The sequence below is a fragment of the Lithobates pipiens genome, unplaced genomic scaffold (genome assembly GCF_037356315.1).
Source record: "Lithobates pipiens isolate NorthernLeopardFrog02 unplaced genomic scaffold, aLitPip1_a1.2 Scaffold_8, whole genome shotgun sequence".
Taxonomy (NCBI): domain Eukaryota; kingdom Metazoa; phylum Chordata; class Amphibia; order Anura; family Ranidae; genus Lithobates; species Lithobates pipiens.
In genome coordinates, this window is record NW_027507903.1 from 225,761,819 (window position 1) to 225,785,667 (window position 23,849).

The following is a 23,849-nucleotide window of genomic DNA, read 5'->3' on the forward strand; positions in this document are numbered from 1 at the left end:
TATGAAACCATTCCCATTAGACTCCACTAGCACAGGGGCACAGAGGAACAATTTCTTCAGGATAACAAAAGGTAGAAATCTGCAACAAAGTTTGTTAAAATCCTTGCAATGTACATAGGTCATCCAGAGAGGAATGTTTTTTTTCTTAACAAAAGTGGAGTTACACTTTAAAGTTGCTTTATAATGCACAAAATGTATCTCATAGGTATAGGTAAAGCAGCAGCAACATCTATCTACTATCTATTGCTGCCTTGTAGTAATGTACAAGTGAGACACACTGTCACGTCCATGTAGAATTTAGGTGCAGATTACTTGCAAAATCACATTGGTATGAATAAGCCCCTTTGACCTGTTCTGTCACAATTATATTAATTTGCAATGCCACTATTTTATCCAGATTCATTGTAATGTTCAATGTATATGTAACCTAATAACTATTACATACATTGTACTGTTCCTATACAAATGTAAAGACTATTTTAAAATGATCATCATCTACTGTGGTTAAAAACCCCTACTGCCCTACCTATTTTGTCTGCTTTATTGTATTCATATACTTTTCTTTCTGTATTTATCTCTAAAACCTAATAAAAATGTTAAAAAACAGTAGCGATGGATAGGGAAATAGTATATTGTTATTGCATTTAGGAATGTTAACAGGATTTCCGTTTTTAAAATGAAATCAGTATAGTGGCTAGCATATGCTTCCCAGTACCCATTTACATACACATGTACATGGTCTCTTTGTGGCTCATGCATATGGGGACAAAGGGCCATACACTGTCAAGAAAGAATGTATTTTACACCTGTTTGCTCACAGCTGTAGCCAGGAGCCTGTACAAATTAATGACAGATGTAACCACACATCTGGGCTGTTACAAGTGTATAGGGATGGATGAATTGTCCCGGGCAGATACCTTCTGCATCCAGGGCTGCTCATCTGTACAGCTGACGGAACTGCCAGACTGTCATTGATATATACAAGCTGCTGGCCACAGCTTTAGGCAACCACTTGTAGAAATCAGCTCTTTCTTGGGCCCTCTGCCTTTGGTTTGTTTGTACTCAATCCTTTCACTGTTCAGGGAATAATGCTTATTTGGCATTTGGTTTGATTCAACCCTACAAGGCATGTATTACTGTAACCTTGGTTCCACTAAACCAGTATAGGGAATGTGCTTTTGCTTGTGTGCTCATTTACCCAGTGCTGTTGTAGGACAATGGTACATATCAAGATGTGCTCATGATCTGTAAACTACATTTAAAGTGGAACTAAACCCATCAACTGTCACATTTGCTTGTGCTGCCAAATGAACTGTCAAACCATCAAATGTCTGATGTCATAACTGATCACATGTACAGCACCATGGCAACTACAGATAAAACAGAGGCTAAAATGGCAGCTTCTTTGGCTGTATAGGATAGGAGAGTTAAGTTCCATTTTAATTATAGGCAAATCATATATTCAAATATTTTATAAAAATAATAGTTCATCAATATGTTATTATTAATAAAAGGAAAGCACTGCCTTCCTTGGGTCCAGTAATAGATGACAATGTGGAAAAATATTACATATACAATACATGTTGAAGTTTAAGGGGTTGTTTTTGTCTTAAGGATTAACTGCAAGACATATTTACTTAAAATTCTACACCAGACTACAGCTATGAAAATACTCAAAATATGATAATTTATGTTTATTCTAACTTGACAACTAAAAATAAACCATTGCAAAAATATATAGCATATTATCTATGTACAGCATATATACATATAAACAAACAAATAACTCTGAACCAAGAATATCCAATGCATAGAGTTGTAACTTTCAGGTTGTGCGACAATGTAGCGTGATAAACAATTCCCATTTGCTGGTGGCTATTTTATCTTATATAACAATATTGAATTAATGATACACTATAGCCTGATATGTTTCATATGACCAATACATGATGGATCTGATCATGTAACTTATTACTTTAGTCTACAGTGATTATGCCATTACTATTATTGTTTCACTCAAACTATGGCAAAAATGTATTTCAATTTTGTAAGTATAATATGATACAGCAATTTTTATATGTGAAGACCAATTTAATAATTAAAATTTCCCATGTAACACAATGGTAATTTTGTAAGGATCAGAAGAGTAATTTCTTTACCATTTCACCATGAAATAAGAAGAACAATATATTTAAACATGTTACGAGATAGGTAATATATGTAATAGCCACAGAGCCTGGCTCTAGCTCAGTATGAAAAAAGTGCACTGACGATAATGTGCTGCTCTCTTCACAAAAATACAGTATTGCATTGCAGTTTACTTAAGGAAAAAACTGCAAAGGTGGTCACAAACAACAACACTACTAACACTATATTTACCAATTAGACTCTACACTATAGCTTAGAAAACTAAACATGTTGTTCCCTCTGAGATTAACATAACACACACGCACAAATACACATCATCTCTGACTACTTTACCCAGCAGCTTCCAAGCTCCTCTACACCTCCTAATTCAACATGCAGGGTTTTAGACTAAAGATCCTAATAACTGTTATTTTCCCCACTAATTTACTTGAAATAGTCACTTATGCTGGGCATAAATGGACAGGTTTTTCATCCATACAATGAAGGAACTATTGTTTAGTTATTGTCCAAGTGATTACAGAGCAGCATAATTATGCAGCAATAAGTTTTTTATGACTGCATTCATTCTTTCATATGGTTTTCCAAATTTTGATTATCGCTTTCCTTTAATCTCTGACATAAATATATGTCATACTAACTGAAGTCCTCCTATTGCTTGCGTTAATAAGGCCAGCCATAAAGGGCACATTTCTCACAGAGAACATGTAGTAAGAGATCTGCCTATACTTATCTGGATTGCTGGATTTTTCTGTCTGATTCTGCTGGCCTTGCAATTCAGTTTAGAAAAGTTCGGATTTTCTAGTACATTGGGAAGTGCAGCATAGAGCACTTCCATGGCTCACAAATACACAGTTTGATTTTGGAATTTAATTCATAGCTGCCTGATTGTTAAAAGCAACCTATAAAACTTATTTGCAAATATTGGTCCAGGGATGGAGGTCCCCTGTTCTCCACACCACAATCAGGTTGGCAAAGATATGTGGTCCTTAGCAATAATCATGTTATAATGAACCACAACAAATTTTAGATCTTTACTTTTTAAATCTTAGATCTTTAGATCTTTGCTTTCTAAATCTTAGATCTTTGCTTTACTAAATCTTAGATCTCTAGATCTTTGCTTGCTAAATTTTAGATTTTTAGAGCTCTGCTTGCTAAATCTTAGATCTTTGTTTTCTAAATCTTAGATCTTTAGATCTTTGCTTTCTAAATCTCAGATCTTTGCTTTACTAAATCTTAGATCTTTAGATCTTTGCTTTCTAAATCTTAGATCTTTGCTTTACTAAATCTTAGATCTCTAGATCTTTGCTTGCTAAATCTTAGATTTTTAGAGCTTTGCTTGCTAAATCTTAGATCTTTGTTTTCGAAATCTTAGATCTTTAGATCTTTGCTTTCTAAATCTAAGATCTTTGCTTTACTAAATCTTAGGTCTTTAGATCTTTGCTTTCTAAATCTTAGATCTTTGCTTTACTAAATTTTAGATCTCTAGATCTTTGCTTGCTAAATCTTAGATTTTTAGAGCTTTGCTTGCTAAATCTTAGATCTTTGTTTTCTAAATCTTAGATCTTTAGATCTTTGCTTTCTAATTATTAGATTGTTGCTTTACTAAATCTTAGATCTTTAGATCTTTGCTTTATTAAATCTTAGATCTCTAGATCTTTGCCTGCTAAATCTTAGATTTTTAGAGCTTTGCTTGCTAAATCTTAGATCTTTGTTTTCTAAATCTTAGATCTTTGCTTTCTAAATCTTAGATCTTTTCTTTACTAAATCTTAGATCTTTTCTTTATTAATTCTTCGATTTTTGCTTGCTAAATCTTTTTTAGAGCTTTTCTTGTTAAATGTTAGATCTTTAGATCTTTGCCTTTTTTTGTTTGATGAGTTCTGCATTCTCAAATACTGATACAACTGGCAGCTGATGGTTATGCCTAACTGCCTGATTAGCACACTATGCCAAACCATGTCACGCTACCTTGCTTTGTTAATAAAATATAATAAAAATTGGTACATCTTTTTAAAAATGTACTGTTGTTCAGTTTTCAATAAATACACTTAAATAACTTCCAACAAAGAAAAATACTCTTAAAAATAAGAAAAAGACTACAAAATACTGTGCCCCTCGAGTATAACCAACATTCAATACTAAACAAACATAGCAGCATTCTACATCTAGCAATAAAAAAACAAACACAGCATGTATAATTATTTCCTGGTAAGCACACAATTCCTGGTCAGTCATTTCAAATAATTAAATACATGGAGCTATTGAGCAATTTCTTGTGAATGTAAAGTCAAAGCTGCTGGAAGCTATTTTTCCTTTGTGAGAAAAAATATCCCTAGGTGTCATTAATCTGAGGTAGAGACAAGACACCCTTCATTGTTTATACCATACAAACAATAAGACCATTCATATTCTTATACAACTATAATATATGGGAAGATCAAATTTGTTGGGTCAATTCCTCCAAAGACCAGTCCACAACATATGAATAGATTAGCCATTAATCTATTTTTTTTTTTGTAGCATTTTCTCAAGATACTCCCTGTCACATCACATGTCTTTAAATTTTAAAAAGGAGCTGCGCTAATAATACTGCATTAATGAAATAATGAAAACACTTAAAAAACATAAAAAGTCATAGTGTTGAACATAACCAGTCCAATAAACAGTATAAAATATAACCTGATATTTGAAATACCGTATATACTCGAGTATAGGCCGACCCGAATATAAGCCGAGGTCCCCAATTTACCCCCAAAAAACTGGAAAAAATTATTGACTCGTGTATAAGCCGAGGGTGAGACATGCCTGTCCATCCCTGTGTGTCGTCCATCCCTGTGTGTGTCCATGCATCCGTGTGTGTGTGTGTCCATGCATCCGTGTGTGTGTGTGTGTGTGTCCATGCATCCGTGTGTGTGTGTGTCCATGCATCCGTGTGTGTGTGTGTGTGTGTCCATGCATCCGTGTGTGTGTGTGTGTGTCCATGCATCCGTGTGTGTGTGTGTCCATCCATCCCTGTGTGTGTGCATGCATCCGTGTGTGTGTGTGTGTGTGTGTGTGTCCATGCATCCGTGTGTGTCCATCCATCCCTGTGTGTGCATGCATCCGTGTGTGTGTGTGTGTGTGTGTGTGTGTGTGTGTCCATGCATCCGTGTGTGTCCATCCATCCCTGTGTGTGCATGCATCCGTGTGTGTGTGTGTGTGTGTGTGTGTGTGTGTGTGTGTGTGTGTGTGTGTGTCCGTGCAGCCTACCTGTGTCCAGCCTGCCTGTGTCCGTCCAGCCTGTGTCCGTCCCGGCCTGTGTCCGTCCCGGCCTGCGTCCCGTCCCGGCCTGCGTCCCGTCCCGGCCTGTGTCCCGTCCCGGCCTGCGTCCCGTCCCGGCCTGCGTCCCGGCCCGTCCCGCAGCTCTTCGTCGGTGGCCATTCTAGGATTCAAAAGCCGCGCCTCCGTCGGTGATAGGCGGAACACTCAATTTCCCACTGACTGCTGGGAAATTGAGTGTTCCGCCTATCGGATGTCCGTGATAGGCGGAACACTCAATTTCCCAGCAGTCAGTGGTCCGCCTATCATGGACGTCCGCTCATCCTCATACTACGGACGAGGATGAGAGGACGTCCGTGATAGGCGGAACACAGACTGCTGGGAAATTCAGTGTTCCGCCTATCACAGGCGAAGGCGGAGACGGAGGCGCGGCCTTTGAATCCTAGAATGGCCGCTGTCTGTCTGCTCGACACGCTGATCGGGCAGACAGACAGCGATGACTCGAGTATAAGCCGAGGGGGGCACTTTCAGCCTCAAAAAAGAGGCTGAAAATCTCGGCTTATACTCGAGTATATACGGTAAGTGACAAAATCTCGAATGACACCGCAACAAACGTATGCATCTCCACCACACAGAGTGCATGCTTACCAGAAGGCAAGCAATATACGCTTGTGGCTATCACCCTGGCCAGGGCCTTTATCCTGGAAATGTGGGAATGTCAGCTCACAGGGGAGTACTTGAATGGTGCAAACAGGATATAAACCAGGAACCAGTATACCTCGATCTCTCCATGCATCAGACACATGTACCCGGAAATAAAAAAAGGCTCAGCTGTCCTCACATCCAGTATTATGTCTGTAACCCCCCACACCCCTAATGTTTGCTGTACAGCCCCAATATTTGGTTCTCCAGCCTTACCAGAAGCACATATTGCTTACCATCTGGTAAGCACGCACTCTGTGTGGTGCAGGTGCACACGTTTGTTGTGGTGTCATTCGAGATTTTTTCACTTATTTCAACTATCAAGTTATATTTTATGCTGTTTATTGGACTGGTTATGTTCAACACTATGACTTTTTATGTTTTTTAAGTGTATTCATTATTTCACTTATGCAGTATTATTAGCACAGCTCCTTTTTTAAATTTGCTATTTGAGGTGTGTATTCGACCTAGAGCCTGCAGCTTTTCTGTCACTGTTAAATAGCGTGTTTTTTTTCTATATATATCACATGTCGTGTTGTATAGTGTAAATAATAGTCAAGTGTAGGATTACTGTTTTTAACTATGCAATGTCTGAAAATATGGCTAATTTTATATATATAATGCATACGTTAAAACACTTGGGAGTCTTATTATAAATGTTTCCACCCAGATTCACACAACTTTATCCCAAGATTCACACGTTTCTTCAATTGAAAAAAATTTGTGAATCCTAGATGAAAGTTAAGTGAATCTTTTGTTAAAAAGTATAAATAGACCAATTAATTTAATTTTGGTTCTGCAAAGCAGCTTCATGATTCAATTTATATGCTGGTTCTCTGATCAAACAATTGGAAGTAATTCTTTACAGTAAAATGAATTGTTGTAAACTATAACTTTTCAGGACCTTAGATAACAACATGGAATGCCATGGCTAAATAAATCAGTACTATATTAAAACTGGTCAATAGTAAAATTGAATATACTGTATATACTGTACATCACTATAATGAGGGTTATCAGGAAAACTTGTTGACTACTCTATGTCGACATATGTACAACTAGGAAAGGTGTGAAATAGGTGTTCCATTAACAATGTTAAAGAATTTCAATATGGGTAACGACATTGGTGACATCGGGTGGATACATTGCAGTGATTTACAACAATGTAAGTTAAAAGCACACTATATAAAAACTCTCCAGGAGTAGAATAAATGTACAGTTGTATTTACAACTGTAGGTTCCAAAAAGACAGAGGAAACCTAATGTTGGATTGTAAAATAGCAAGGACATTGTGATAAAGAAACATAGACTATAACGAATGCAGACTTTCCCTACTGAAATGTTTGTGCCTTTGACTGTGGTAATGGAAGGAAGCAGCCCCGTGTAGTCATACTTAGTTTCCATTTTCTTTTCCTCCTCCGTGAGCCCAGTCATAGATCACTAAAGGAATACTTACTAAGGAGAACAGCAAACCCAGTGCAAAGAAAGCAAATGCCTGCAAGAGAATGTAGGATATATTGTTAAATGGATACTACAGTCTGGTATCCTCCATCCAATGGTCCATACCTAGCATAGGTTCCAGTGCCAACTGTGAAAACAAGAATTCAGATATGCTTGTGACCCTTCACTTGTATGACTGGCTGTACTCCCCTCTTGCAACTCACCAGGTATTGAAATGCTCCAGGAATTTTACACTTGATCAGTTTGAGCCAAAAAGAGTTTGCTTGAGGCCTTAATGTGACTTATTCATTCTAAAATATCCTCAAAGATCACAACAAAGATACTAAAGTGAGGGTTCAGTCTGTTTCTAATGGCTTAGAGCTCAGTCACACCAGGCATGCCGGGACTTAGCTGTGTAGCATTGGTGAGGGGCAACAGAAGAGGAGGATCGGGGCTGCTCTGTGCAAAACCATTGCACAGAGCAGTAATGTATGACATGTTTATTTTTTATTTTTTTTAAATTTCCTTTAGAATCACTTTAAGTTAAAGCTGCTTATAGTTATAAAATGCAGACACATAGGGTCTACACATTACTGGCCTGTTCTAAGCACCCCCATTCACACTTGAGAATTTTTCAGCTTGTTTCCTTATGCTTGACTATGCAGAATCCTATTGTTTCTAATTGTCCCTGTTCACACTTTACACCCAGTCATCCTATACCCTACATGAACTTCCACATTAACTAGTGTGTGCCTGTACAAGCACAACACATGCATTTTCTTACAGTTTTGCACCTGAAATATTCCTTTCCTCCTATAGAACTGCTCTCTTCTCTCTTTACCCAGACCAGAAAAAACCCCTGAAGTTTTAAACACATTAATCACTTGCCGACCGCCTCACACAGATATACTGTGGCAGAAGGGCACATACAGGCAAACTAACGTACCTGTACGTTGCCCTTAAAGAGGTAGCCGGCCGAGAGAGCGCCCGCAGCAAGTTTCATGAGCATGGTCGCAGGCCCTGCGGACTCGATCACCGCAGGAATACCCAAGATCGTCTCACGGAGAGGAAGAGCGGGGAGATACTAATGTAAACAAGCATCTCCCCATTCTGCCTAGTGACAGTGTCATTCATCTCTGCTCCCTGTGATTGGGAGCAGAGATCAGTGACGTGCCACACGTAGCCATGCCCCCCACAGTTAGAATCAAATCACTCCCCAGGACATACTTAACCCCTACACTGCCCCTAGTGGTTAACCCCTTCACTGCCAGTGTCATTTACACAGGAATCAGTGCATTTGTATAGCACTGATTGCTGTATAAATGACAATGGTCCCAAAAATGTCTGATGTGTCTGCCATAATATTGCAGTCATGATAAAAATCGCTGATTGCCGCCATTACTAGTAAAAAAAATTATTAATAAAAGCGCCATAAAACTATCCCCTATTTTGTAACCGCTATAACCAAAAATATGTTGAAGAATACGTATCGGGCTAAACTGAGGAAAAAAAACATTTTTAATATATTTTTGGGGGATATTTATTATAACAAAATGTAAAAAATAATGCGTTTTTTTCAAAATTGACGCTCTTTTTTTTGTTTATAGAGCAAAAAATAAAACCCGCAGGGATGATCAAATATCACCAAAAGAAAGCTCAATTTATGGGAAAAGAAGGACATCAATTTTGTTTGGGAGCCACGTTGCATGGCCGCGCAATTGTCAGTTAAAGCGACGCAGTGCCGAATCGCAAAAAGTGCTCTGGTCTTTGGCCAGCAAAATGGTCCGGGGGTTAAGTGGTTAAGGTGCTGACACTTTATACCAGCTAGCATCTTTCTCTTTTAAGTGGCCATCTATTTAAATACACAGCTTTTCTTATCCTTTTACTGTTACTGTTGAAATCAGTAATTTGTGAGTAGGTATATACCGTCTTTAGTATAATTTACAGTTATGGCTGTTAGTTAGTTAGTGATTGAATGCAACACACAAGCCTGTTTGTAAATTCAAAATTCTGACCATTTTTACCTATACTCAGTCCAGTACAGGAGATACAGAAGAAGACAAGACCACTAATAAGAATCAGGTATAATTTCCTTATATAGGACATATTAAAACGTGTTTTTAGTCTTATTATGAAGGCATCTAGTAATCATAAAAGCAAACTTACACATAATCTTTGAGTACTCAGTGCATCATTTCCATTAGTAATTTTCAAGTACAAGGAAGCAGGGAGAATAAAGATCAGCATGTTGGCAGATGTTGCACCTTTGAAACATAGCAGAACATATATTGTGTGAGCTTGGAATTCAGGTGATACATATTGTATGCGAGTATACATATATACATCCATGCACACATAAATACTTGTCTGCATGATGACCATAATGACATGGTTATATCTTGGGGGTTGATTACCAGGCAGAGAATTATATACAGTACATAAACTCAGTAATCTTTGGTGACTTAAAGCAGGTTAGAATAATAAATATAAAAACAGGTATTAGTGTTTTTGGTTCTTATAGAAACAATTACTGTCAATCATACTTTTTTTTGCACTAATATACAATTTTTCAATACAAATTTTCGGGGGTATGTCCCCTTTTTCAAGGTCCTAGCAGTACTGATTTACAAAACCTTTAGCAGAATGTTAAAAAAAAGAGGTAATCTCTGAGGGAAAGGAAAAAAAAACAAACACACAAACAAAATGGTAATAAAACAAGCATACTTAGTGAGTAGGGATGAGCTTCGTGTTCGAGTCGAACATACGTTCGACTCGAACATCGGCTGTTCGTCCGTTCGGCGAAGTCCGAACATTTTGGTCCGTTCGTGCCAAATTTGTGTGGCGCTCACGGCCCACAATGCACTGCGATGGCGCAGTGCATTGCTGGCTCATGATTGGCCAAGCATGCACTGTGACCCCGCATGCTTGGCCAATCGCAGCGCCAGCAGCGAGGAGAGCCATGATTGGCCACAGGCAGGATGCCTGTGGCCAATCATAGCTCAGGCTGTGTAGTGCACGCCCCACACTATATAAGGCCGCCAGCGCGGCGGCCTTGTGTAGTGTGTTGGCGTCTGAAGCAGTGGGTGTTCTGTGTACCTTCAACACAGTACACACCGATCATTTTCGGCCGATTTTCGATCTTGCTGTTGTGTAGTGGTTGTTGTCTGCGTGCCCTGACCGCAGTATACACCGCTATATTCACCTCACCTATATAGCTAGTGATCTATCTTTTATAATAGAGCTTGCAGTCAGTAGTGTTAGGAGCTAGTGCGTGCTGTCTGCGTGCTCTGTACCCAGTACATACCGCTATATCCACCTACATAGCTGTTCTCTATTTGAGCCCACTTGCCATCTGCAGGAGTTATTGGAAGTTGTGTGTGCCTTCAGCACAGCACAGTATACATCTGTATATACCCCTTTATCTCTGGTGTTCTATAATAAAGGCATCTGCAGGAGTTAGTGGGTGTTCTGTGTACCTTCAACACAGTACACACCGATCGTTTTCGGACGATTTTCGATCTTGCTGTTGTGTAGTGGTTGTTGTCTGCGTGCCCTGACCGCAGTATACACCGCTATATTCACCTCACCTATATAGCTAGTGATCTATCTTTTATAATAGAGCTTGCAGTCAGTAGTGTTAGGAGCTAGTGCGTGCTGTCTGCGTGCTCTGTACCCAGTACATACCGCTATATCCACCTACATAGCTCTTCTCTATTTGAGACCACTTGCCATCTTCAGGAGTTATTGGAAGTTGTGTGTGCCTCCAGCACAGCACAGTATACATCTGTATATACCCCTTTATCTCTGGTGTTCTATAATAAAGGCATCTGCAGGAGTTAGTGGGTGTTGTGTGCCTCTAGCACAATATACACTACCCAACTGCTTTTTTACCCAACTCCCTTCAGGCCATTACCATGTCTGGAAGGCCAGCAAGGAGAGGCAGACAGGCGCGAGCCGATAAAAGAGGGCAAGCAGGCTCTGTGTCTAGAGACAACAGTGCTGGTCGTGGACGCGGTGCATTGTCATCAGCACGTGGCCATGGGACACGCTTGTCCTTCTTTTCGGCAGCTGGACATGTTGAGCCGCAACATGCCAACGACTTGGTAGAGTGGATGACCAAGCCCTCTTCATCCTCCTCATCCTCTCTCACCCAGTCTCAGGGTACTAGCAAAGCAGCTGCCAACGCATCGTCTTCCCTCCTCTCAATGTCATCATCAGTGACTCCTTCCCTAGACCCACCACGTCCTCCTGAGTCTCCTGAACTCTTTGAGCACAGTGTTGGGTACATGCTCCAGGAGGATGCCCAGTGTTTTGTGGGCTCTGATGATGACACTCAGCTAGAGGAAGGCAGTAGCGGGAGCGCAGAGAGAGGGGATGCTCAAGAAGGACAGCAATCTGGGAGTCATGTTCCACAAGCTGCAGCATACTGCCAGGTTTGCTACAGCGATTAAGAGGGAGGGGATGATGAGGGCACTGACTCCACGTGGGTGCCTGGAAGGAGAGAGGAGGAGGAGGAGGCACATGTCCAACGAGGCAGGATGCCCTCCGGGGGCCAGCTTAGGGGCAGCACACCGACTGAATCACACCGCAGAGCTCCGCCTGTGCAGGGCGATGCCTCTGCGCGTTATTCTAAAAGTTCTTTGGTGTGGGCCTTTTTTGAGACGAGTGCATCAGATCGCACCGCTGCTATTTGCAACATATGTCTCAAGCGTATCTCGCGTGGCCAAAACATCAGCCGCTTGGGCACCACATGCTTGACCAGACATATGTTGACCTGCCATGCAGCTCGTTGGCAAGCGTACCTCAAAGACCCACACCAAAGAACAAAGCGGACCTCTCCTTGCTCCTCATCAGCTGGCATCTCCAATCCCACTAGACCTTCAGTCCTCTCTGAAACCTGCTCTGAGAGGAATGAAGGTGTAGAATTAGGTGTGTCACAGCCAAGTGCTTCCAGGAACTCTGCTAGCGGTACACCCACGTCCGATTATAGAAGGCAAATGTCCCTGCCCCAGCTGCTGGACCGGCGAAAGAAGTTCACTCCCAGCCATCCACATGCCCAGCGGTTGAATGCTAGCTTGGCTAAATTGCTAGCACTTCAACTGCTGCCTTATCAGTTGGTAGACTCGGCCCCCTTCCGTGAGTTTGTACAATGTGCGGTTCCTCAGTGGCAGGTCCCCAAACGCCACTTTTTCTCACGGAAGGCGATTCCGGCTCTCTACCGGCATGTGGAAGACAATGTCCTTGCCTCGCTGGACAGGGCGGTCAGCGGTAAGGTGCATATTACCGCTGACTCATGGTCCAGCAGGCATTGATAGGGATGTTACCTGTCTTTCACGGCCCATTGGGTCACTCTTCTGGCAGCTGGGAAGGATGCAGGACAAGGTGCAGTAGTGTTGGAGGTTGTTCCGCCACCACGCCTCCAAAATGCTACTATTGGTTGTGACACACCTCTCTCCTCCACCCCCTCCTCTTCTTCTTCCTCCATGGCCTCTTCCAGTGCTCTGTCCTCAGAACCAGCGGTGCTTCGTAGGTGTTCCAGGGGCTACGCAAGTACGCAGGCAAAACAATGCCATGCCGTGCTTGCGCTGGTTTGTTTGGGGGACAGGAGCCACACTGGGGCGGATGTTTTGTCAGCTCTGCAGGGGCAGGCCGAGAGGTGGTTGACACCACGCCAGCTTAAGCCAGGAATGGTGGTTTGTGACAATGGCACCAACCTCCTCTCCGCCCTCCGACAGGGACAACTGACCCATGTGCCCTGTGTAGCTCACGTCCTTAACCTGGTGGTGCAGCGGTTCTTGGGCAGGTCCCCCGGCTTACAGGATGTCCTGAAGCAGGCCAGGAAAGTCTGTGTGCATTTCCACCGATCATTTAATGCCTGTGCTCGGCTGGCTGAGCTCCAAAAGGAGTTGAACCTGCCCAAGAACCGCCTTATATGTGACATGCCCACCAGATGGAACTCAACGTTGGCCATGCTGCAGCGGCTGCACACGCAGCAGAGGGCCATCAATGAGTACCTGTGCGACTACGGCACCAGGACAGGGTCAGGGGAGCTCCGTTTTTTCTCACCACGCCAGTGGGGCATGATCAGGGATGCATGCACTGTCCTGTCACCGTTTGAGGAGGCCACAAGGATGGTGAGCAGTGACAGTGCATGCATCAGTGACACTGTACCTCTTGTCCACCTCTTGGAGCATACGCTGCGTGGAATAATGGACAGGGCACTTGAGGCAGAACAGAGGCAGGAAGAGGAGGACTTCCTTGCCTCTCAAGGCCCCCTTTATCCAGACAGTGTTCCTGCTGTGCCACCCATCACACAGGAAGAGGATGAGGAGGAGGAAGAGGAGGAGGAGGATGATTGTGTCAGCATGGAGGTGGAGGCTGGCACTCAGCAGCAGCAGCAGCAGCAGCAGCAGCAGCAGTCTTGTAGGGATGATTTACAGTCCCAAGAAACACGTGGACTTGTACGTGGCTGGGAGGAGGTAGCTGCGGATCATGTTGTCCTTAGTGACCCAGAGGACTCCGGACCGAATGCCTCAGCTAACCTACGCTGCATGGCCTCCCTGATCCTGCAAAGCCTGCGGAAGGATCCTCGTATTCTTTGGATCAAGGAGAGGGACCATTACTGGCTGGCCACTCTCCTTGATCCACGGTACAAGGGTAAGGTTGCCGACCTTATCTTGCCATCGCAGAGGGAGCAGAGGATGAGACATCTCCGGGAGGCCTTGCAGAAAGGTCTGTGCAACGCGTTCCCAGAGACTGGGAGGTTACAAACTCCTGGTCCTGGACAACGTGTTGCTGAGGCATCGGTCAGAAGGAGCGGTGGAGAAGGTGGCCGTCTGACTGATGCTTTCAGACAATTTTTTAGTCCGCAGCCCCAAGGTATGATCGGTTCCAGCACCCATCGCCAGCGTCTGATTTACATGGTGCAGGAATACCTAGGGGCAAGGTCAGACTTGGACACCTTTCCCACTGAAAATCCTCTGGCTTACTGGGTCTTGAGGATGGATCACTGGCCAGAGCTTGCACAGTATGCAATTGAGCTACTGGCCTGTCCTGCATCCAGCGTTCTTTCGGAACGCACCTTCAGTGCTGCTGGTGGCTTTGTTACCGATCACAGGGTGCGCCTGTCCACCGAATCAGTTGATCGACTGACCTTCATCAAGATGAATCAGTCTTGGATCACCCACAGCTACCAAGCACCTGAAGCTGATGTAACAGAATATTTTTTTTTGAAATATCACATCCCTTCAAGACTGCCTATGCTGATGCTGAGTGACTGTCCTGTTATGTTGATTGTCTATCCTCTTCCTCCTCCGCTGATATGTTGGAAGAACATTTCTGGTTCTGGTTGATGCCATCAGCACAATTTTTCTGCCCCTGTTTAACAGGGGCGTTTAAGTACAATTTTTGATGCAATGCTTTGCAGCAGGGCTAATTCCTGCAATCAAACAAGAGTATATGGGAGAGGTTGCAGTGTGGTGGCACCAGCACCAGTGCCTAAGGCCCAATTTTTCTGCCCCTGTTTAACAGGGGCGTTTAATTACAATTTTTGATGCAATGCTTTGCAGCAGGGCTAATTCCTGCAATAAAACTAGAGTATATGGCAGAGGTTGCAGTGTGGTGGCACCAGCACCAGTGCCTAAGGCCCAATTTTTCTGCCCCTGTTTAACAGGGGCGTTTAAGTACAATTTTTGTTGCAATGCTTTGCAGCAGGGCTAATTCCTGCAATAAAACTAGAGTATATGGGAGAGGTTGCAGTGTGGTGGCACCAGCAGCAGTGCCTAAGGCCCAATTTTTCTGCCCCTGTTTAACAGGGACATGTAATTACAATTCTTGATATAATATTTCACAGGAGGGCCCCTTCCTGTGCCCACCCAGAGTAACGGTGAGGACTTATAGTGTTGTGGCACCAGCACCACAACCACCAAAGGTCAATTTTTCTACCACTGTTCAACAATGGCATGTAATTACAATTCTTGATATAATCGTTCATAGCAGGGCGCTCCAGCGCCCACCAAGAGTCACTTTGAGGGCTTACAATGTTGTGGCAAAACCAACACCTTGTTCCGCCATTTCTGCAGAGCATATAGGGCAGGCCCCTACTTTCAAACATCCAATTTACAAACATCTCCTACTTGCAAACGGAAGGAGACAACAGCAAGTGAGATGAAAAAAGATGGACGACAAAACAAATTATACAGGGGTGATAACCCTTCCCTATGTTTTCCAAAAAGCTTAAAAATAGTTTTTTTGACTGGAGCTACACTTTAAAAATGTACCAGTTGAAAATTACAAACAGATTCAACTTAACACAACAAACCTACACAGTCCCTGTCTTGTTTGCACCGCCTGTATACTGCTGTTCTGAGTATATAGGGCCTGGGGGCCACACGCATTTCCTTTTTTTAATATGGGTACAGGGTTCCCCTTAATATGCGTACAAGACCCAAATAGGCTGGTAATGGGCAGGGAGGGCTACCCATGCCATTTTTCTCAATGATTTTCAACCATATTGCAGGAACCAGATATAACATTAAAACCGCAAGCAGTTTTAAATGGTGTTATTTCCGTTTAATGTAATTTTGTGCAGGGACTGTTCTAAACACGGGAAACACGTGGCACTTCACAGGCATACTACAGACACCCCCCAGGCACCATATTTAAAGGAATATTTCACTCTTTTTTTCACTTTAATCGTCATTAAAATCAGTGCTCCCGCCAAATGGCCATTTTTAAAAACATTTTAGGCATTGACCCATGTCCCCTGGGGCAGGAGCCAGGTCCCCAAACCCTTTTTAGGACAGTATCTTGCATATTAGCCGTTATAATTAGCTCTTTTGATTTCGAACGTTCGAGTCCCATAGACTTCAATGGGGTTCTAAAGTTCGTTCGAATTTGGGGTCCGTTTGAAAGTTCTGGTGCGAACCGAACCGGGGGGTGTTCAGCTCATCCCTATTAGGGAGATAAAGCAGAGAGGGAAGTATCAACTGGGGGTCAAAATAGAACTATCATTCTTAGTTCAAAAGTTTTCCTTTCCTAAATAGTTTTGAAATTCCCTTTAAGAACTAAGGCATTGAGGTATTCCATAGTGTGGTTCGGTTGTGAGAAATTATGTCTCACAGGTGTGCAGAAATTTCTTTATGTTCCTTGATGGTGTGTCTGTGCAAATTCATCATCGCTTGTAACCTCTGTTTCACCAACATAAGATCCTTTGCTACATCTTTTGTATTGGATGAGGTACACAACATTACTGGATGTACAGCTGTAAGATCCCATGATAATGAAGATCCCTTTTGTGTGTGTGACACTTTTAGAGGATTTGGTTGCTCAGTTTTCAGCATTTTTTATTGCAGGGTTTGCTTCCATTATTTGTGAATTCATAATCAGAATGAAGTTTCCTGCTTATTAGTTTATATCTGAGGTTGGGTAGTTGTCTGAAAGCCAGTATTAGGGGTCGTTGTAATATTTCTTTTCATAGTTTCATCCTCTGTTATGATGAGTTGTCACTCTTTGATTATCTTTTTTTATCCTTTCTAGTGCTGGATTGTATGTGGTCACTAGAGGCCCATGATTATTTGTTTTTTTCTCTTTGTATTGGAGGAGATGTTCTCTCTGGGTTTTCAAAGCCGTGTTTATGCTGGTGTTGATGATTTTGTCTTTGTAACCTTTCTTATGGAATGAATCTGCTAGTGTTCTGAGATGTTTATCTCTGTCTTCTGGGTCTGAACATATTCAGTGGTATCACGGACAGTACTCAGTTGTTTCTGTTGCAAGAGCACTAATGCGGCTACAATCACGCCAAGGATGGTCCTTATAGCAAACACAGTGGTTGATTTACTAAAACTGGAGATTGCAAAATTTGGTGCAGCTGTGCATGGTAGCCAACTAGCTTCTAACTTCATCCTGTTCAATTAAGCTTTGACAAAAAAACTTGGAAGCTTATTGGTTTCTATGCAAAGCTGCGGCAGATTTTGCTTCTTCCAGTTTTAGTAAACAAACGCAACAGGTTTGCTAAGTTTAGGTATAAATTCTAAGTATCAAGGGTACCAACAACTTCTCTCTACTGATATGTCAAAACTGTGAATCATATAGAGCACAGGAGTCAAAAAGGCTGCCCTCTAGCTGTGCGGAACTACAAGTCCCACAAGGCATTGCAAAGCTGACAGTTAAAAGCATGACTCCCACAGGCAGAGGCATGATGGGGCTGGTAGTTTTGCAACAGCTAGTTCGATGCCCCTGGTATAGAGTATATAACATTGAGCACAGTGTTCAGAGAGTGGAACAATGTATGCACAGTGTATATATAGAGCTAACTCCACAATACACTTTTCAAATACACCCAAAACATATCATATCCACTTTAGTGGATCAGCAGATTGATACTTGCCAGGCTGTAGGCAGATCTCTTTATCCCAGCCGACATGGACCCCTGCTGTGAGCCACATCCCTATTAAGTGTGGACCCAGCCTGAACGTTACTAAACCCATCAATTTAACTGTATATAGTTACATTCAAGCCATGCCACAAATATTAACTGTCTCACACGCTTGTGCTTTCAACCAAACTGTCAAATGACTCGTGATCAGATGTGCAGCACCCTGGCAACTGCAGATCAAGCAGAAACTAAGATGGCAGCTTCCTTGGAAGTAAAGCCTGGTTCACACTTAGCGATTTGGGATTGTGGAGGCAAAATCTCCGCAATTCTGCCCACAATCTCAAATCGCTATATGTGAAAGGGGCTTAAAGGATTGGAGGGTTTATTTATGCTTTAATTAAAACCTCTTTTGAGACTGCCTTAAACTGTAGTAAAATCTCAACAAACCAAGGTTTGTATATTACTTAATATTTTCCTATAAACCCAAAACTATAAAAATGGTTTTACCTATTGCGCCAAATATATCCTTCATTGATGGTATGAATATAACAAGTAGATCAATCATCGATAGAAGTACAATTGTCACTATTAAATGCTGCCAAAAATTATACTTTGTCTTCCGAGCAACTTCAAATAATGAAGAACGAACCTTTAAAAAAAAAAAAGCAAACAACATAGTTGTAAATCTGTTGAACACTGTAGTCATATCAAATATGTATACACAGTTAGTAGAACTAAAGTATCCCATAAAAAAACTCCCATAAAAAGAGAAAAAAAATCATTTATATCACTTAAATCCTTCTGCACTTCAATACAAGTTGATCATGCCAGTGAAGTGCATCTAATTTGGCTTCCTTTGATGGTGTGGCAATGATGCTGCTGAATTTAGAGTAGAGTTGTCACATAATGTAGGTTGTGCCTGTTTGTACTACAGTAGGATGAAAACATGCTACATTGGGTGTGGCTATTAGCATTGTCACTGAAGATTCAGTAGCCCACTGCTTTCTATACTGACTGCACTGCCTCTCTTGCTAAAACCTTTCCGCTGCACTGTCTGGGAGGGAGAACCTGGGGGTTATTTACTAAAGGAAAATCCACTTTGCACTGCAAGTGCACTTGGAAGTAAAGTCGCTGTAGATCTGAGGGGGACATGCAAAGAAAATAAAAAACAGCATTTTAGCTTGCACATGATTGAATGATAAAATCAGCAGAGCTTCCACTCATTTCAGATCTACCCCTCAGATTTGGAGCGACTGCACCCCCAAGTGCACTTTCAGTGCAAAGTGGATTTGCCTTTCGTAAATAACCCCCCCATACCAACAATCAAAAAAGGAGGAGTAAGGGGCATGTCCGGAACTTGTCCTGCATGGATGCCTAACTTCTAAACTCTCTCTCAGCCCGCTGCATACTGGCCACATTGGAGCCTTTCCCCGCCACCTATATGGGCAGACACAGTACGACCCGCTCCACAACAGTGCGGGGATTGTCCTAACCTCCGCCAAGCTCCTCTGCAGACCTCTGGGCATATTTCACACCATCCGACATGCCGTCGGACAAATCTAGCAAAATGGCACCGGACGCCCCTGCACTAGACCTGGGGCCCTCAGCGCAGCTCTCTCCTTCTCTGCGGTCCCACCAACAGACTCCCGCAACCCAGCATGAGCCGCAGGACCATACCGGGACAACCAGCGTGTCATCCGGAGCAGAGAGTCCCTCCAGCCAGCCGTCCCCGCACCAAGAGGCCGCCTTACCGATCGCCACCATCTTGGGACTCCCACACCCACAGTACACCCAGTGTACAGGGGCATTTCCGAGGCTGCTGCAGACACTGTCGGACCCCTGCATCCCTGGGGCCGGCCCGGGCTCCCCCGCATCCTCAGAAGCGTCAGAGGACTTCCCAGCCCTCCCAGAGCCAGCTCACCCACATCCCAACCCTCCTCCCAAATATGCCACAGGCGGACCACAGGCCGCAAGGAGAGCCTCCCCCACAGCACCACCCTCTCCTAAGCAGCAGAGGACCTCCCGATCCAGGGACCCCTACCACCCCAATCCGCAGGCAGCTTCCCCTGCCTCTTATGCACAGATGGCTGGCCCCCTGCACATGCACAGAAGGACCCCCCGCCTGTACAGACCCCACTCTGGTCAGAAGCCTGGGACCAGCCACCCTCGCACTTGGAAGTAGGATCTCCTCAATTAATATCTCCACGCTCATCACCTCACCCATCTCTTTTTGAACAACAGAAGGGAACGGCACCACCGCAATCTATCCTGCCTCAGTGGCATTCCCACTGCAAGCGATGCCTACCAAAGATGACTATAAACAGCTCGTGGAAGATGTGAAATCCACCTGCCGCTCGGAAATCCAGGCCCTCCAGTTGGGCCTCAAACACCTAGCTGATACAGTTGAGATGGCGTAGGAGGAGATTCAAGAAACCAAGTTGGCGGTTCACAGGATCCAACTTCAGAGCGCAGACCACCATTCCCTGCTGAGGGACATGCAAAGACATGTCGAAGACCTGGATACTAGGGGGCGTAGGAACAACATCAGGGTGCGGCGGGTCCCAGAGACGGATGGCCCCGAGGATGTAGCAACCACTCTGCAGACCCTGTTCAACAACATGATTGGCAACCCCCCGACTAAGCCCATTAAAATGGACAGAGCACACTGAGCCCTACGACCTAAGGGAACATCGTCAAGGCCTAGAGATATCATCTGCAGACTGAACTTGTTTCCCCTGAAGGAGGATATCATGAGACAAGCCCGCTTGGCCCGTCAAGTAGTTATGAATGATGCTCAGATTCAACTATACCCAGATCTCTCCTGGATCACCCTGCAAAAACGCAGGCTCTTTCAGCCACTCTTTCAGCCAACGCCAGGAGGAGAACATCATCTACCACTGGGGTTTCCCATTTAGCCTCACGGCCAAACATCAAGGCAAGACGGCCGTCCTGTGATACCCAGAGGACTTGTCTTCATTCTGTGATAACCTGGAAATCCACGCACCTCAGCTTCCTGAATGGGATCTTGTGGCCACACCACCCTCACCATCCTTGATGTGGCAGAGGGTTCCCTCGGCCAAGCACCCCAGAGCCCCAGGTGGGCCTGGAACAGTGACCAGATGCAATAATGGGCGAACCGCTTAAACACAACTAACCAGGGACTGAGCTCACTCATCGCCCAGCTATTTTCTGTTCCTCAATGAATGATCCTGTTACCATTCTTGCCCTAATTGCTTCACCCCTCCCCTCCAATGTCCCAGTTTTATATAACGCTAGCATAACGGGCAAGTTCTTTAGGGATCCTTCTGATCACTAGAGCAAGTTAATATGCACTGTTGATAACTAAATTGAAGTAAAAATAAAGTACAGACATCTTTGCGCCACTTTTACATTTCTGTAATGCACTGCATCAATATATGTCATAAAGTGTATAAAAAAAATAAAAACTGTTATTTGAAAAAATAAAAATAAAGGGAGGAGTTGGCTCAGTCAGGGAAGATAATTAGGTAATTTGCTATTTTTTTTGTTTAATATTATGAGGCTTATGCATTACATAATAATTGTATTTGCTACTTCTTTAGCATTTCAGTGTTTTTTTGGCAGGGGTGTTTTCTGGCTGGAAAAAAACCCCCAGAACTAGAGGGTTTTAAGAGGAGTTTTTCAGCTATAAAAATGCTCTAACTCTGATAAAAAAAACTTTAAAAAGCTGAAAGATGTAGCTATTCTGCGTTTATCAGCATTTTTGGGCCATAAGCTTTTGTGGGAGTATAGTTCTGCTAAAAAACGCTACAGCTAAAAAACCTGAAAAACAGTACTGCATAAATGCCGCAAAACTCATTCTACAGTGACAGATTTCTACAGCTAATGCTACTGGTGTTTTTTTTTAACATCCAGTGTGCATGAAGCATGTGTCAAACACAAGCCTTTAGTTGTACGGTAGTCAGAAAAAAAAAAACTGAAACAAATTATCAAAATTATTCATAAAAAACCCCCATAAATGTCCAAAAGTTTATTAAAACATGTTATACTTACCTTCTCTGTGCAGTGTTTTTGCACAAAGCAGCCCAGATCCATCTCTTCTGGGGTCCCTTCTTCATTGGTGCTCCTGGTCTTTCCCTCCTGCCAAGCGCCCCCACAGCAAGCAGCTTGCTTTGGGTCACTCAAGCCGAGCTGCTGCTCTGTGTGTCCATTCAGACCCCCTCTCTCTCTCTCTACTCATTGGCTCAATGACTTTGATTGACAGCAGCGGGAGCCATTGGCACCCGCTGCTGTCTCAGCCAATGAGGGAGAGTCCACAGACAGCCCAGGCTCCCATGTGCAACATCGCTTGATCGAGATGGGGCTCAAGTAAGTATTAGGTGGGGCTGAAGGGGGCTGCTGCACACTGAAGGTATATTATCTTAATGCATAGAATGCATTAGGATAACAAAAAAACCTTCTGCCTTTAGAACCACTTAAAGCTTCAATCGCTTGGGTGTTTCTCAGCAGCAAGAAACTTCTTGTCCCTGAGTCTAGGATTGACAGCTGTATGCAGATTACCGCACTTTGGGGTTGATTTACTAAAACCGGAGAATCCAAAACCTGATTCAGCACTGCATAGAAGCCAATCTGCTTCCAGATTTTATTGTCAAAGCGTAATTGAACAAGCTGAAGGTAGAAGCTGATTGGCTACCATGCAGAGCTGCACCAGATTTTGCACTCTTCAGTTTTAGTAAATTCACCCCTTTGTGTAAATTCATCCACCATCACTGCAGGTAATCCCTGGTTATGAGAAGAGTCACAAATAGCTACAGCCCCTGACAGTCTGCAATTGCTGTGTACGGGCCCAGCGGCAGCAGCTATCCGCACACAGCTGGCAATCCCAGGATCAGCAGGCAAAACGTTAGTTACAAGAACCTGCAATTCTTTACACTGGGAGAACATACTATTGGTTCCTAAAGTATAACTAAAGGCAAAACTTTTTTTTTTTTTTTTTGACAGAATAAGGGCCGGTTCACACTGCTGTGGTGCGAATTTTGCACAAATTTGATCCGATTGCGTTGTGAATTTTCGTTGCGAATTCTTTATGTGTTCTGGCGAATCTACTGCGATTCTATGGCAAATATTGCATTGAATTCGCATGGCACAAGGATCAAACTCGCACAGGACCCTTTTTGTAAGCAGCTTAGATTCGCAACACATTGATGTGAAGGGCACTAATGGAAAACTATGTTATTTAAATGACTTGCAAATTTGAGTGATCGCAATGGCTCAAATTCGCAATAGAATTCACAGCAATGTGAACCAGCCCTAAAGAGGAATTAAAACCCATGTTTTTATTATCGTCTGTGCTCCTGTATTGACATATTTGGCGACCAATCATAGTTTGCTACGGAAGTGACGTTCTGTCGCCGCCATCTTGCTACACCCCACACTCGTCCACAGTATTTAGAACAGTAAAGTGAGTTTATATAGTGAAATACAGTACTTACAACTCCGTCTGACTACTTAGATATTGAATTTTAAAAGCAGCGGTAACCCTGCTCATCTCACAGGTTTGCTAATCTGACAGAAGTTCGCTGCTTTTAAAATTCAACATCTAAGCAGTCAGATGGAGTTCTAAGTACTGTATTTCACTATAGAAACTCACTTTACTGTTATTACAGTCTAAAATGCAAAACTCCGGTGGGTGTAACAACATGTCCGCTTTACCTCTTCTTAGTGTATCCTTACTGTGGACGAGTGTGGGGTGTACCAAGATGGCAGTCTTATACCTTCCTGTTTTGGCTATGGGAAACGAAGTGAAGGAAACTCTCCAAGATAGGACACAGATGATAAAAAAAAAAACTGACAGAGATTATAACCCTCCCTTATTTTATATATATATATATATATATATATATATATATATATATATAAAGTAGATCTACTTTAACCCCCCTGGCGGTA

At 43.0% G+C, this 23,849-nt stretch overlaps 1 protein-coding gene across 2 annotated transcripts in view; it reads right to left on the minus strand.

The window, feature by feature from the left end:
• Positions 1-6,500: 6,500 nt before the first annotated feature.
• Positions 6,501-23,849, minus strand: part of SLC38A1 (solute carrier family 38 member 1) — a 138,510-nt gene continuing 121,161 nt past the window's right edge. For both annotated transcript variants that reach the window (XM_077473017.1, XM_077473018.1), the window contains 3 exons: positions 18,429-18,570; positions 9,713-9,810; positions 6,501-7,601 (listed from right to left, as the gene is read on the minus strand). In XM_077473017.1, coding sequence (XP_077329143.1) covers positions 7,500-7,601; positions 9,713-9,810; positions 18,429-18,570 — 342 coding nt within the window. In that variant the 3' untranslated portion in view covers positions 6,501-7,499. The remainder of the gene's footprint in view (positions 7,602-9,712; positions 9,811-18,428; positions 18,571-23,849) is intronic.